The sequence below is a fragment of the Triplophysa dalaica genome, chromosome 1, assembly GCF_015846415.1.
Source record: "Triplophysa dalaica isolate WHDGS20190420 chromosome 1, ASM1584641v1, whole genome shotgun sequence".
Classification (NCBI taxonomy): domain Eukaryota; kingdom Metazoa; phylum Chordata; class Actinopteri; order Cypriniformes; family Nemacheilidae; genus Triplophysa; species Triplophysa dalaica.
The window spans coordinates 32332847-32347932 of NC_079542.1; the positions used below are offsets into that span (position 1 = coordinate 32332847).

Below are 15086 nucleotides of genomic sequence, written 5' to 3' on the forward strand. Positions count from 1 at the left end.
GGCTTTTAAACATTTCATTATTATGGCTGTAAAATTGATCAGAAATGACCATAAGTGCTTAAAGATGTCAATATATTGAGCCGAGTTTGTCAATTCGCCACACACATTTGTAATGATTACGTTTTTAAAGTTTTTAAAAAGTTTTAAAAGCTGCAATATGTAATTTCACCTCCTTTATGCCATTTCTGCTTGGAACAGGTCAATTTACACACTTATTCTTGCGAGTTGAAGTTGAGTATAACTTATTTCCATTTATAAATCAATTTCATAAGCTTATCGTGAGTCCACCTCTCAAGATTGTGTGGCACTCTTTCCAGCAGCTTATGGAATACAATATAATGCTTATTATTATCCCAATTCATTGGCACGATTATTTCAGTAATTTTTTTTCCTGACATGTTTCTGCTTTGTAATCAGCTGCAATGAATGAAATCCTCTTTCTGTTCAGTTGGAAGGCCACGGGCCGGGTGGGTGTGACCCTACCCAGTGACAACAGCCTGACAGCTGAGTGGAATGATTGAAGGCGGTTATTAGCAGAGCAAGGACATTCTCCATGACGACCATTCCAGACAGACCCCAGAGGGCCGGGGTGAGCTTTGATCACAGTCTGATGCTTTGACAGACACCCTTTTCAATCAGAAAGCAAGACGGCCAAGAGGATAAGAGACAGAGAAACAAATATGGAGAGAGAGAGCGATAGAAAGCGAGAGAGAGAATGAGAGAAAGAGAGAGAGAGATAAACAAGGGGAAATCTAAGAGGTGTAGAAAACACAAGGTCAGTACTGAGATGATCGGGATAATCACGCCTAGGTGGAATTTTTTTAGCCATCGCTGGCACAATTTTGACATGAAGGGATGTACCAAAACAGCAGGGAGGCAATATATGTTGTCATATATGATACATTTGGGTCCAAAATCTGGGGCAGCATCGCATTGATCCTCCTTGCACGAGGCAAACCCAGAACCCAGACAAGCTCAGTAAAATGTTAAGATTGCCAACTGAGAGGAGGGTTAATGAACGGAAAAAAGTAAAGATTCTATCACTATAATTAAGTTATAAACCTGTTTTTGATTTTGTCTTCTGTGGAACATCAAAGAAGATATTTTGAGAAATGTTTCTGTGATTTTGGGTTCTCGATGGAGTTCTATGTTGTTTGGTTGCTAACATTCTTTAAAAATATCTTCTTTTGTGTTCTGCAGTAGAAAGAAAGACATACAGAGACGACATTAGCATAAGTAAACAAAGAAATCATCTTCACTTTTGGGTGAACTAGGTCCAGTTAAAATAGGATGCTCCCTTGAAAGACAGCTGACTATGATTTGATGCAATGCTTGTGTATTCTTCGTCAAGATTAAACCCTCAGAGAAGACATTTCCAAGCACTGGAATCCTGTGATTCGACAGTTCTCTGTGGGCGTGTCCCAGTGACACATACATATTAGCCCTGGCCCATATCTCACATAGGAAGTGACGGGCACAGCGCCTCAGGCTGCTGGATGTTACATTTGTGTTATTGTATTTCCTTTAAAGAGTTTAATATGTCAACATAAGGCAGAGCGACAGGCCATTGAGGGGAAACTTCCTCCCAGGATAAATTATCCCAGTTGTTAATAGGTTTGTGGAAAACAATTGCTGAAGGCAGTGTGGGTTGAATTACACACTTCCACGAGGAAGCACTGCCACTGGTCAGAGCCAGTTATGACTTACAAACACTGGGATGTTCTCATGGGACCAGATTAGGGTTTGTTGCGGTGCAGGATGAAATGCATTATTTGTGGACAGTAATGAGTGGTATTGGTGGAAGGGGCAGTCTGAGAGCAGTTGTTATATTTTTAATAATTCATATGTGGAACACAATTCTCAGTTCCCCGAGGTGTAGGGAAGTCAGAAACATGAGAATTGATTCTTTTGTGCGTTTTCAAAAATCAGATTGTGTCCGCTCTCTTTGTGGAAGACAAATGTTGTTTTGCGGCCGTGGCACAGATGGCTAGGGTTAAAAATCTTTCTCGGTGGACATGCTTTTTTCGGTGAAATATCATCATGAAGTATGTCAAAATAATAACACAGTTTAACTCTTTCACCGATATTGACAAGTTATCTATAAAAAAACGGTCCCCGCCTAAGACGTGTTATTACGGCAATCAGTGTTTGTACTGTTGTACAGCAGGTGGTGCTGTTACACACCATTGGGAAAAAGTACAGAATCCCAGAACCTAGAACCTATATTTCTTGTCGGTTTTTAGAGTGTAATGTGGGCGGAATCTTTGACAATTATCTCAGCTGTTTAATCAAAATGATGCATTTTTGAAGAAACCTACCCACATCTAAGGAGTGATAAAAAAAGAACAAATGAAGATAGAAGAATACAGAAAATGTACTGTGAGCCATTAAAGTTTGGTGAAAAAACGCCGGCGTAGGCTGGCAACTTTCTTTTAAAATAGGCTGTCGGGGAAAGAGTCAATAATACAGTTTGGTGATATAATAAGGTTCATCTGATAAACCGTATTAAAAACAACTCTGAACAACACTTTTACAACATTTATACATTTTAGTTCACGTCGATAAAAAAAAATCATCTTTTCACATGCATCAACTTTTGTAAGCGTTTTCAAAAAGCTTCACCATGTTGGTGTGGACGGAAGCCCAAAACTGTGAAAAAGAAATGCGTTTTCAAATTAAAATGTATTAGTTTTGCCAAGACCTAATGCTGAGTTCACACGAAACGCGAACAATCCCGTTCCGCGATTTTTATTACTGACGGAAAAGTTATTTACGCGTGAGTGACGCGAGTTCACAAATATTTTCAACTTGCGCAGTAGAGGAGATTGATGCGCGATATGCGTCATTCGCGTATTTGCATTGACTTTTTATGTAATTTACTTGCGCAAATCGCTTAATTAGCATTTGGTGTGATCCCAGCGTAAGAGTCTCTGCTGAACCCGTGTGTGTGTCTGATTATAAAGTGCTGAGAGTGTTTGTGTGGGCTGATGTGTGTTTAAAGAGTCAAGACGTATTCTCAGAGCACAAGTCAGAACACTGTGTGTGTGTCAGCCAGATGGAGAGGAGTGTATTTTTAGTAAGAACTACACTCTCTTATAATGAGCACACCCCCACTGCGATCCCTATCACCTCCCTCATATACAGATCACAGCGAGACAGAGAAAGTGAGAGATTAACAAGTGGAGTATGTGATGTAATGTTTAAAAAGATAAATAAAACAGACCAAATAAGGCAAACAAAGAAACAAGTACAAACAAGATCATTCACATGAATACATTTGCATTCAATATTGTGGATCTTTTAATTGTAAGCTTGTAACACTGAACATGTTGAATGTTAAAAATCAAATGTCAAAGCACACCAACTGATCCAGACCTAGACAACAACTATCAATTCTGTGATGAGAACTTGATTAGCACACAACTGTCATCATATTTGTGCACTTGTGAATAAGTAACTGTTGATTGGTCATTCTCTCTTCTCATGGACTGATGGTGGCATTGACGTTAAATCAACAATAATTATGACTGTGCGTACAAGTACTTGACACTACTATGAGCAAACCGTCGGGCTAAAAGTTGTCAAAAACATATTTTAAGTGTATGTCAGTCTGTCTTACTTCCCAATACAAAGCAGACACATCAACAATCATTACCCTTTCCTTTAAGGAAATGTTACATTTAATCACATATTTTGCTCACCCTCATGCCATCTTAAGCGGGTGGCATATGCTTGCTTTTTTTTACGTGTACGCGAGCATACTCATACAACCGAACGCACAGCCTTGGACATTACACTTCCGTTCTGTCCAGACGGGTTTTGACCCATGCGTGTTGTGACACATTGCAATACCTCTCCTGGCCTACAGGGGTCCGTAAGGAGCATTCATGCTGTTTCGAGGGTGGCAAATGAAACAGCAGAACAACACCAACACTGTCCCTCGCGTAAAAAGGAATCATACTTCAGCCTTTAGATGAAGGCTATATGATTATATTTTTTTTAAATAAACCCTAACACAAAGTGTTATTCATCTTCATATAAAGGACTCAACATGTTGAAGATTCAAAAAGCACATTTTGAATTATTTAGTGATATTGCAACCAAAAAAGTTAGCACATTTGATTTTAATATGGCAACATATCAAAACATTACAAGCTCATTTGATCTTTAGTCTTGTGACATAAAAATCATATGACAACTAGATGCAAAACTATTGTTGCTGTTTTTGAATTTAGTATTTTTTGTTTCAATGTTGATAAATAAGTTCAAAATAATAATAGTTTCTCTCACAAACGTTTCACTTTATTTTTAAGGAGGAACTGGATTGGACAGCATAATGGTTACGAGATGATTTTTTTCTGGCTATGGAAATCGACCAATAATCTTCATCAGGCTATTTCAAATTCTTAAAAACAGATCTTGAAATTTGCATACTATATGTCCTCAATATTATTCGAAAATCTTATTAGTATGTCCCAATCACAGTATGTTGAAATGGATACTCATTCATTCCCAGACAGTCTACTGTTTTTGCCAAAAATTCGAAGAGTAGATCAATGCACACGCAAACGGATGATACCATCCACAACCCACTGCGAGAGGGCGGAGTTTAGTTGCACTACACAGAATGTAAAAAACTGATGTGAAATCGAATCAATAAATGAAACTATAAAGTAAACATTACATGACAAATCATCCAAGAAGAAATGTTTAAATGCAAAAAGGAGTTGTATCCTGATGTTTGGGTTTGTTAAGGATCACAGGCAAAAAACGTCATTTCAGTCACAGTGAGTGAATACTCTTTTCCTATGCACTCAAAAGTACCTACAATTCCAACATAAAAACAATACTCACTATTAGTATGCAAATTGGAGTTTAAGACTGTTTAGAGGAAGCGCTTACCTTTTGTCAGTTGAAGGTGTTTCTTTGCCGGCTGGCGCCTCCTGTAGGTCTGGAAGGTTGGCGAAGTCATCTTGCTCGGCCAAACCGATTGCCAGAGACAGAACAACCATCTTGCCCTCTCTGTCACAAAACAAGTATACTTTATCAAACATCCAAAACAAAGCAAACATAAAAAAATTATAAAGATTAATGATAAATTGTACGGAATATGTAATTATATATATATATATACAGGGTTTTTCCTTGCTCAAAATTAGGCGGAGGTGGTGCCATCCTGATCTTGTACAAACACACGTTGGCCTACTGTACCTTTAAGAGGCGTATCCAAGTGACTTTGACCTATTAAAAGCTCCAATAAAATAAGATGAAAATGACAATTATTAAGCTATATAAACATCAACACAATATCAAACAAACAGAAACCTATTTTTTAATCAAATAAAGCTTTCTCATCATTTTCAACTTACTTTTCAGCTTACACTAGCCAACTGAATTAACCAGTCTTACTAAATGATCAAAGCTCATTCACATCTTGCATTCTCTTTGGTTCACTTATTATTCAATAAACTCTTATATTCGCTAATGACTGAAAAGTTTAGTTTAAATTAATTGTTTAAATGAGTCATTCGTGTGCGCAATGTGCGTTCATACTGGCGAACACGCTGTGTACAGTATATAAGCTGATTCAACGATCCAACTGCACAGCTAAAGACATTCCAATGATGTACGTCATGTTAATTTAAGAAGTTTTAAGAAATTAAATGTACTAGGATGCAAAACATACAGCCGTGAAACACAGCTAGCTCTTGTTCCGCAACATAGTTCCGCAACTTTTAATGCCTCAGTGTTCTGATAACTACACAGCACCTCAACTGTGGCGTAATGTCGCAACTGCACTTACAAATGACAGTCTGTTAAATGCACGTAGCATTTCTTGTGAAGACACCCCTCATATTTTTGGGCGAGAGTCGGAGGCGGCATGACATTTGACGGAGGTGGCCACCTCCAATTTCTCTATGCAGGAAAATCCCTGTATATACAGTATAGGAAAGTTTGAATATTTAGCCTTGTCTGGATGTTTACGAAACGTTTAAAAGGAGACTCTATAAACACAGACAGAGATAAATCAGGACGAATCACAGGCAAATTGTTTAATGGAGGTCTATTGGATATTTTTGATATTTGATCATCAGTACAAGAATTGTTAGAACTGTAATAAAAAACCTGATATTGTGAAACAGAACAGAATGAAGGGTTAGCTTAAACACGCTTGTTTTATTATCCGACTCGGGTCCAACAACAAAAAGGCAAAACTAATGCTTCTGTTATTAGTGTTTTTTAATATAACCGGTCTGACGCCATTCATTCCGGTGTCATTTCCCTCGACATAGAAGGAAAAAAATTTGCGACCTCTAGCATAGATTGACGTTTGCACATGCACTCATAGACCTCCGTTACACTTCGATCGATCCGCATGTTTTTAACTGATAAAGTGATGTTGATGCCATTGTTACTGTTTATTGCTAAAAGCCAAAGTTCATTTATACGCGTTAGAGGGGCACCAACCAATCATAATAGCCTGAGAAGCGGAAGCCAATCACGAAAGACCTGGTCAGTACCAATCAGAGCGTTTCAGAAGGAGGGACTTTACATAGACCAGAAGAAATCCAGTCGTTTTGTTAAAAGTGGAACAGCGATGAACAAAAGACTTGAAAACTGTGCAATATAAAGGTTTTTTTTTTAATTAGAAACATGAACATCCATTATTAAACACCCAAAAAACATAACCAAAGACTCAAAAAAGCCAAAGACTCGGTCCTTTAACATTAGTCATACAGAGAAACTTTTCTCCTGGATTGATATGCTCCATCACTCCCAGCGACCTCACATAGGATAAGCAGAATAGAGAATCAATGGATGGATGGTCTTGGGGATTTTTATAACATTTTGGCCTTGTCGAGCTAAAATAAATACTGTGAAAAAGCTGACAAAAGTTAAAAGAGACTGAGAAAACAGCATATGCTGGATGGACTGCTGGAGACTGAACTTCACACTCTTTTACCACACACACACACGCAAATGTGCACACACACACACACGCACTCGTGTTAAAAGTCTTCAGGCCTCTGTGTTCCTTATGCCTCTGGGAAGTGACTCATTCCTTCCCAAGACTTTTTCTGCTCTCCAGAATTTCAATTTCCTTTTTTTGCTTGCTTCTATATCAGTTCATTTTACAATACGCCCTTTTCTCTTCTAATTGATGCATGCCAGCAATGAAGAATCATGACTGAGATCTCTTTATCATTTCTGTTGTTTCTCCTAGACACCAATGCGATTCTTACCGTTTGTCAGCAATTGTCATTGTGCTTTATTTCTTAGAAAAAAAATTTTTAGTAATTAAATATCAATAAACTCATTATGTCTTCCTCTCGATAAATATAAACCATCCATCCATTTCACTTCATAAATAAACACATTTGATATAGTTTTATGCTTGTAAAAGACACATTCGCAGATTGGCATGAAAAACATCATTCGCTGTGGGACACACACTTGCTGCATTAATATTGGTGAGTCTACAGTATCACCTTTACAAGGTCTGTGAATGACCTTCTGAATTCACACCAGGGACCCTAAAGGAAGACATATTAATAGTACAGACGAGACTTAGGCCTTCTTTCTGATTTGTGCTTGATCCGCAGGATGTGCTTTGTCTGGACAGATTTGTTATTAAGGGCAGAAAGTAAAATACTGTTATTTTAGGATAGGGCTAGTCAACTGGCGGCCCGCGTGCCCTTTACCCTGCCCACCTTAACCTGCGCTTTAAATGAACGTCCTGAGATCCCACATCTTCAAAAGTCTAAAACGCTGCTACAGTCAACACAAAAGTAATTCCCGCCACTCATAATGATATATTGATGTCTAATAAAGCGATTTGATCGGTCTGTTCAAGAAACTAAATGTTATTTATAAAGTTATAATCACAAATCCACAGCCACTGGCTGTTTGCGTACGTGATAGGATGCGTTCCAAACGCAGAAGAAATCAGGATATGGTAAAAGAAAAACTGGACTATACTTTTGGTATCTTTCCCTCAAAGAATAGTAGTTGAAGACCCCTGTTTTAAGAGAAACAGAGCTGAGATGAGCTTTAAGATATGTTAAAGACAAAACTCCATCTATTCTACAGTAAATAAACCAAAATCAGTTAATGAGAAAATACATGAAAAGTCTCCTTACCTTACCCTGATTCAAGAAGGTAATCTTTTATTCAAAGCTTAAGCAGTTTTGCAATAAATGTCAGTTTGACTAACATAACATAAGGGCGTCAAATAACCTGCAATGTTATGCTTTAAATAGAGATGGCGATAGGGAGGCAAAAGTTAAGGATTGTCGCTTTCGTAATTATTTTCAATTTTAAATAAAAATAAAATATTTATTGAGGTTAAGGTTTATTTTAGTTCTTCTCAACTATTTAAAGGTCCAGTATGTAATTTGTTGGAGGATCTATTGACAGAAATGCAATAAAATACACATAATGTCTTCAGGGGTGTATAAAGACCTAACATAAAGATGACTTATGTTTTTATCACCTTAGAATGAGATATTTCTATATATATATACACATAATGGTTCCACTTCCCTTCAAGTCTCCATGTTGTTTTATAGTAGCCCTAAACGGACAAACTGCGTTTCGTAAATACGTTATCTGCTTCAACAAAGTGAAAATGCGACGACACCTTGGTTCTGTGTCTGCGGCCGTAGTGCTACGAAAGGGAGGGGTGAGCGGTTGAGGAGACGTTGGTTGCAATTCACAACGTCACCACTAGATGTCACTAAATTCCATACACTACCTTTAATGTTTTTGATTTACTTTACTGAATATAATTAGTATGCTTTCAAACACAGTATTATAACACAGTTGTTCTTGCTCACATTTAACACCGCGTCAGCTTGAATATTAGCTTAATCTGATTATCAATAATGTGTTTAGTGTGAATTCACAGCAGTGATATACTGTAGTCCAGCAGAGCAGCAGAGCAAAACTCCAGCACAATAACACAAATCACTGTAATCCCTCGTGCAGGCAAGATCTTAATTGCCTGTCAGGTAATCATAGTATCAGAGAATTAAACCTGGAGCCACTTACAGTTTATACGATCCTGTAGAGCCAACGATTATTGCTACATTAACTGTGCAGGAAAATAGAGATTAAAGTTTTAACTGGTCGCAGACAAATATCTACTTAATGAAAAATGAAATCTTAACGCCTCACACAATTTCGCTGCAACAACTGAACTGCCTGTAGTTATGACTCCTTATAGTAGTTCTTCACTATCCTGTCCAACACAACAAATCTGTAAGGATTGCAAACCCACAGCAATAGATAAATATACAGCTGCGGAAAAATGAAGAGAGCATTCCCAATGTTCATTTAATCATCATTTCTAGATGTATTGTGGCCAAGCCAGTCTAGTGTCTGTTGAATTTAAACAAAATCAAAGCTCAGGAGTGACAAAGTTATTTAACAGCAATGTCATAAAAATCCAGGTCATGTATATATCATTTTTGAACTTTTCGTATATACATGTAGAAGTATGATGTTGTATTGTTGAAAAGTGAATATGAACTTGATTTATTTGTAGTATTTGAGGTCTAAATAAACAGAGCATCCTTTCTGCTATTTCCACCTGTTTCTCTAGTTTTGATTTTCTGCAATTAAGTACAAATAGAAAAAACATTTTTATTTGAGATTTGGCAGAAATGTTGTCAGTAGTTCACAGAACGAAAAAAAAAAGATTTATTGGGTTGTTTGTTTAACTTAATCAATATAGTTTGATCTAACATATTTGTGTTTCTTGTTCAAACACAATTTAAATGTGTAATACTGACATAAATTTGTGACTCTTTGACATAAAGTATTACAGTTGTGTTGGGACAACCTGAATCATTTTCAATGACTCACTGAAACTACACAGTTGACTGAGTTCCCAGCATGCATTGCCCTTATGACTGGATTAAGATAGTAAATTTCAAACTGAAATGTTATTTTATGTGTGTTTTTGTGCAGGATGAAAGATATGGGGAATTGTTAGTGTTTACTGTTCTCTAATGTAAGGTATTACTTTGGTTGGGGACGAGCACATTTATGCCATTAAGGCATTCATGCATTTATGCAGCCTTACTCAGTGAGTAAATACTCTGCAAATGGTCTTGAAATAAACTGTCTGGTGCTTTGTGTTAGCACCTTACATTACATCTTGCTTACATGACTGAAGCATTCAAATTTAATTGGCTCAACACAAATTAATTACATTCAGCTGAAATGAAATAAAATAAGTTGATGAATTTAAATTGGGGGAATTATGTGGACAAGTAAATCCTAAATTCAAACAAATCAATTTAATTGTGTGGAAATGGATGTCATAATAAACAGAAGTTAATCCAACAACACATTTTTTGAGTGTAGTTTTTAAATGGTCATTTATCTTTTTCTGTTACTGTATATCGAAATATTTCGATTATGGCTTACTAACGCATGATGCAAGTTGTTTCAATATTAATTTTTTATAATTCACAAATAATCAAGGCAATTTTGTAATGGTTCCCCTTCCCACGCCTCTTCTACCTATCATTTCCTTCCACTTCTCCACTATCCTCTTAATGTGAATCCCCCAAACTAACATAAAAATTGCACGTTTCTCTGACAACACTCTTCTTTAAATGCTAGACCATCAGCGGCTCTCTCTCTCTCTACTTCATGACTGTTCATCATGGTTGTAATGATCCTGAGGACAGGAGATCAATGCCGTGTGGAGTTGATCTGCCAGCTGTGAACATAAACTGACATTAAACCATTGACCACACACACATACAGGCATACATACTGATCACTGTCACCTATAGAGATTGTATAGTTTTAAATGACCTTGGCACAAAAACACACACTTAAACAGGCGTGTGTAAGCCCACTGGGGTACCAGCGTTAGCATAAACCGGCCCAGAATTCAAACGTAAACTGTGCAAATTAATACAAATAAAATGTTAATTGCTTCCACTTTTTTCTAAAGGAGAGGGTATTGACATCATTCAGATTTTATGAAAGATTTTGGGAATTTCCTTTGGCCTAAATTGAGGTCAAACCACTAATTTAAAAGATTGGATTTTTTATGCAAAGGATATGTTATATAACTTCTGATAATGAAATGTGCACCATTGCACATCAACAGAAATTGCAAGAAAATATAATGAGATTGGGTAAGAAAAAAAATTGGTAAATAGAGCGAATTCGTTGTTGTTGCGTATAGTCAGAAAAGTCAATCCAATACAAACATACAAATTATTGTCATTTCAATGAGGTAATAAATAAACTCACAAACTAATATAGAACTCAGTGTAACAAAGTAGTTGACAAACATCTGAATCACTTGCTGGATGGATATTTACTTCACATGTTTAACATAGTTAAAGGAAAAGTATGTTATTACATCAGCACTAATGTAGCCTATTGGCTCCAAACAGGTTTTCCAAACGTCGTCTGCCATTGGTCGATGAACAGTCACAACCCAAACTCATGCATTCGGTTGTACTGATGTTGCTTTGTCAAGCTAGTCTTGATTATGAAAAAAGAATTAGACAAAAATAAGTGTGTGCAAAAAGGAATAAAGTACAAACAAATGGTAAAATATAGTATGAATAAATGTACTCAAATCTATTAATTGAAATAATAAAATATTGGCTTAAATATTATTTGAAAAACTAAACAAATAATAGAAATGTTGCCTTAGCATGAAAAAGGAAATACGTTACCTGTGAGTTGAAGCACTACATGTTTTGCTAAAACTAAATAAAAACTCAACCCAGACATTAAATTTGGCACTATAAAAAGTAGGGCTGTCAACATTAACGTGTTAACGCACAAAATTAATTTGTTTTCAGATTAACGTATTAAAATATTTAACGCAATTAACTCAGGATTCTTTTATTTGGTTATCCTTTGTCTAGTGTTACGTTATATAATCACGCTCTTATTCATGTTAAGGCCTTTAAACCATTTAAGTGCGATTTGAAACTAATAATTAATAATTAGATAGACAGTTTCTAGCTGTGTAATGCGGCACAACACAACCTTGACAGCGGTTCCGTCTGGTGTATACAGTCACAGGCTGGAGGCTGCGTCAGTGAATCTCTGTCAGACAGCGCACCAGTAGGCTCTTAAGATTATGCCAGAAAGCTGTTTTTCGTAAACACAGATTTCAATTTGTTAAATAAAATCCTAAATGAATGCAAATGGGAAAGGGAGTCAGATCTGTGTATAGCGCAGCTCTTAAAGGGGCCACATCCTGTGAGTCACTCCTGTCATTAATGTTAATCAAAGAACAAAAGGAAAGAGGAAACCAATGTGTTGTGTAGCTTTAATTCTGTATTTAATTTAGAATTTATCATTAAAGACTGTTAAGTGTTTCAGAACTTAATTCAATTTCTGTATATTTCCTAGCTGTTAGACAAGATAGCTCTCAATTATACACCAGTTGCATTAAGAATGTTGGCTTTCATTCATAAAATGATGTTGTTTAAGAAATCTGTTGTTTCTACATTAATTTGGAGATCAAATGTGAAATTATTAGAAAGTTAAAGTATGTTTCAAAAAAATCATGATTAATCAATGAAAATAATCAGATAATTTTTTTTATCGATTGACAGCAGTAATAAAAAGAAAATAAATGATAAAGTGAAGGCACATTAAAATATAAGTCGAATTAAACTAAAATTAACATGAGATTAAAAAATATAGGATAATTCAAAACATTAATAGCACTTCAATTAAAATAAAATAAAACTAAATTAAGAAACACTTATTTGAACAGTTAAACTAGATCAGGTCTGTGTGTTTGAGAATAGCTAACCTAAGACACGTATAAAACCCATCGATTATGTAAAGTAACTCCCTCCTACATGACACCCGATGGAAATCCAGTTCACTTAATCTATGTTGAACAGCTAAAGACACACACTTGAATAATCCACTCCCTAAGGCGTCCAGGTGACAGGTGCAGAGCCATGAAGACGTGCTTACCAAACAGATGGGCGAGCAGAGAGGCGCAGAAGGTTGTGAAGAGACGTGAGAGGCGTTCAGGTGTGAGTAAATGACACACCGTAATGAGAAACAAAGAGCTCGGACAGACATGAGCGAGCAGCATGTAGGGGAAGTCCTGAATCGAGCATGACCGAGTGACAGAGCGTAAGACACGCCAACGTACGAGGTAGAGGGTGAAAACACAAGCAAGACCAAGCTAGCGACCAGAAAGGAAAGTCTGTCATGACAGACTTTGAATGTTGGCTCCATGAAACCTTGAGTGAAAATTGGAAAAGGTTGTGGTTTGAATACTTGCTAAATTGTGGCTCAGGTGTTCTGGTGTTCTGTGTCGAAAAATTGGGGAGTGTGATTTGGCCCCGAGTATAACCATACACTCAGCTCAGGATAAAATTTCACCGTACTGGGTTATATCATGGTATTATGACCAAATAACTGGTTTATTTCCAAAACATTAAATGTGCTACATTAACATGTGTTTTGGGGGATTCCTAAAATGTGGGCATTTTGTATGTAAATTAATCTAAATTAAATGCTGCTGTCACTAAAAATGCTGACACTTAATTGAAATAAAGAAAAAAACTAAGGAAGCAAAACCCTAAGAGAGAAGTTCACACAGCACAAAATGAACAAACAAACCTTTAATGCATGTCACATGTTGACAGCTTAATTGATATAATAATATATCGTAACACTCCTAGAAATGATTTTATTAGATAACAATCCAGCAAGCTAGATATCCAGCCAAATGGCAACCTTCAGCACCAGCTAGACCAGCATTATTCAGCATAAACATGGAAATTCATGCTTAGTACTCGTTTTTATTCAGCAGGTGAATGTGTAGCTGGATTTGGTAATATAAGGGTCTCTTAGACACTGACATTTCAAGGATTCGCAAAGTAAAATTAGAAATGAAGAGGTTACTATGGAAGCACCGTCAAAGCAACTTGTTCTATATAGCAACCCACAATTCATGAGATGGACATGAAGACTACAGAACAAATAACAGTAAAGATGATGTTGTAAACTATTACAGATTACATGGTATCTGCTGGAAATGGTTGTGTAAAACAGAAACACACAGATGAATCCCTAACAATATCGTAAAGTTAGCAGGAAGCAGAACAGAATTAAGGGTAAGTGTATCAAGGTAGCGGCATATAACAAATGTCAACTTCTGGCTTAATCGACAGCCAGTGGAAATTCTGTGTTTGTGCCACTAATATAACACAATGCACCTTCATGTTCAACCATCATGTTCAAAATCCAAAAAGAAAATAATCAGTGTAAATTTGCAATTCAGACTCACAGGAACGACTTGACGTCCATGCCTCTGGTTCGGATCTGTCCCATCATGTGGTCCCAGCTCCCGGGATTGGAACGCGACCTGGCACCTCCGCCCGACCTGTAGCGGGACGCCCCTGCCCCAGCCGGGCTACCACGCACACCCCGCGGACCCCCCCGTTGGCCCCCACCCCCAGGACCAGTGTGCAGTTGGCCCAGACTCTGGGAGGTGACTGGGGGGTCGTTGGGGCCTGGCGGGGGCTGGTGGGTAAGGGGCTGCTGGAGGCTTTGCTGTCTGACCAGGGGCCTGGGGCGGGCTGCTGAGGATGGGATATGCTCCAGGGTGGAGGTGGTGGAAAGAGAGGGGTCCCCAAAACTGGCACTGCATCGTATGAGGGGGCCGAGTTGGGGGGGGCAAGACAAGGACGAGAATTCACAAGAGGAATTCACAAGATAAAGAGAACAGGATTAATGTAACAGAGGAAGAGGGTAACGGGAAGAGGAAGCCAGAGATGTAAAGACAACCATGAGGAAGGGTGTTGGGAGATAGAAGAGGACAACAAGGGTAAGGGTAAAGAAAGTAACAGACATTTCCAGACATTCAGGCGACACAGAAGCACAATGAGGAAATGAGGGAAGACAATAAAGGCAAAGTTAGAAGGCAGTGTAAACAAAATGTACAATGTTCAATTAAAGCAAGCCCCTTTTTCACCGAAGCAGTGCTGGTGCGAGAGTAAGTGGCCAATCGAGAAGCATTCTGCTAAAGTCAAAGGTAGGACGGTAGGATATATTTTCAGAAAAACAAC

The 15086-nt window shown here is 37.5% G+C and overlaps 1 protein-coding gene across 1 annotated transcript in view; it reads right to left on the reverse strand.

The window, feature by feature from the left end:
• syt7b (synaptotagmin VIIb) overlaps positions 1 to 15086 on the reverse strand; it is a 117273-nt gene that overhangs the window by 31748 nt on the left and 70439 nt on the right. The window contains exons 6-7 of the mRNA XM_056752449.1: positions 14306 to 14662; positions 4903 to 5022 (exon numbers count right to left, since the gene is read on the reverse strand). Coding sequence (XP_056608427.1) covers positions 4903 to 5022; positions 14306 to 14662 — 477 coding nt within the window. The remainder of the gene's footprint in view (positions 1 to 4902; positions 5023 to 14305; positions 14663 to 15086) is intronic.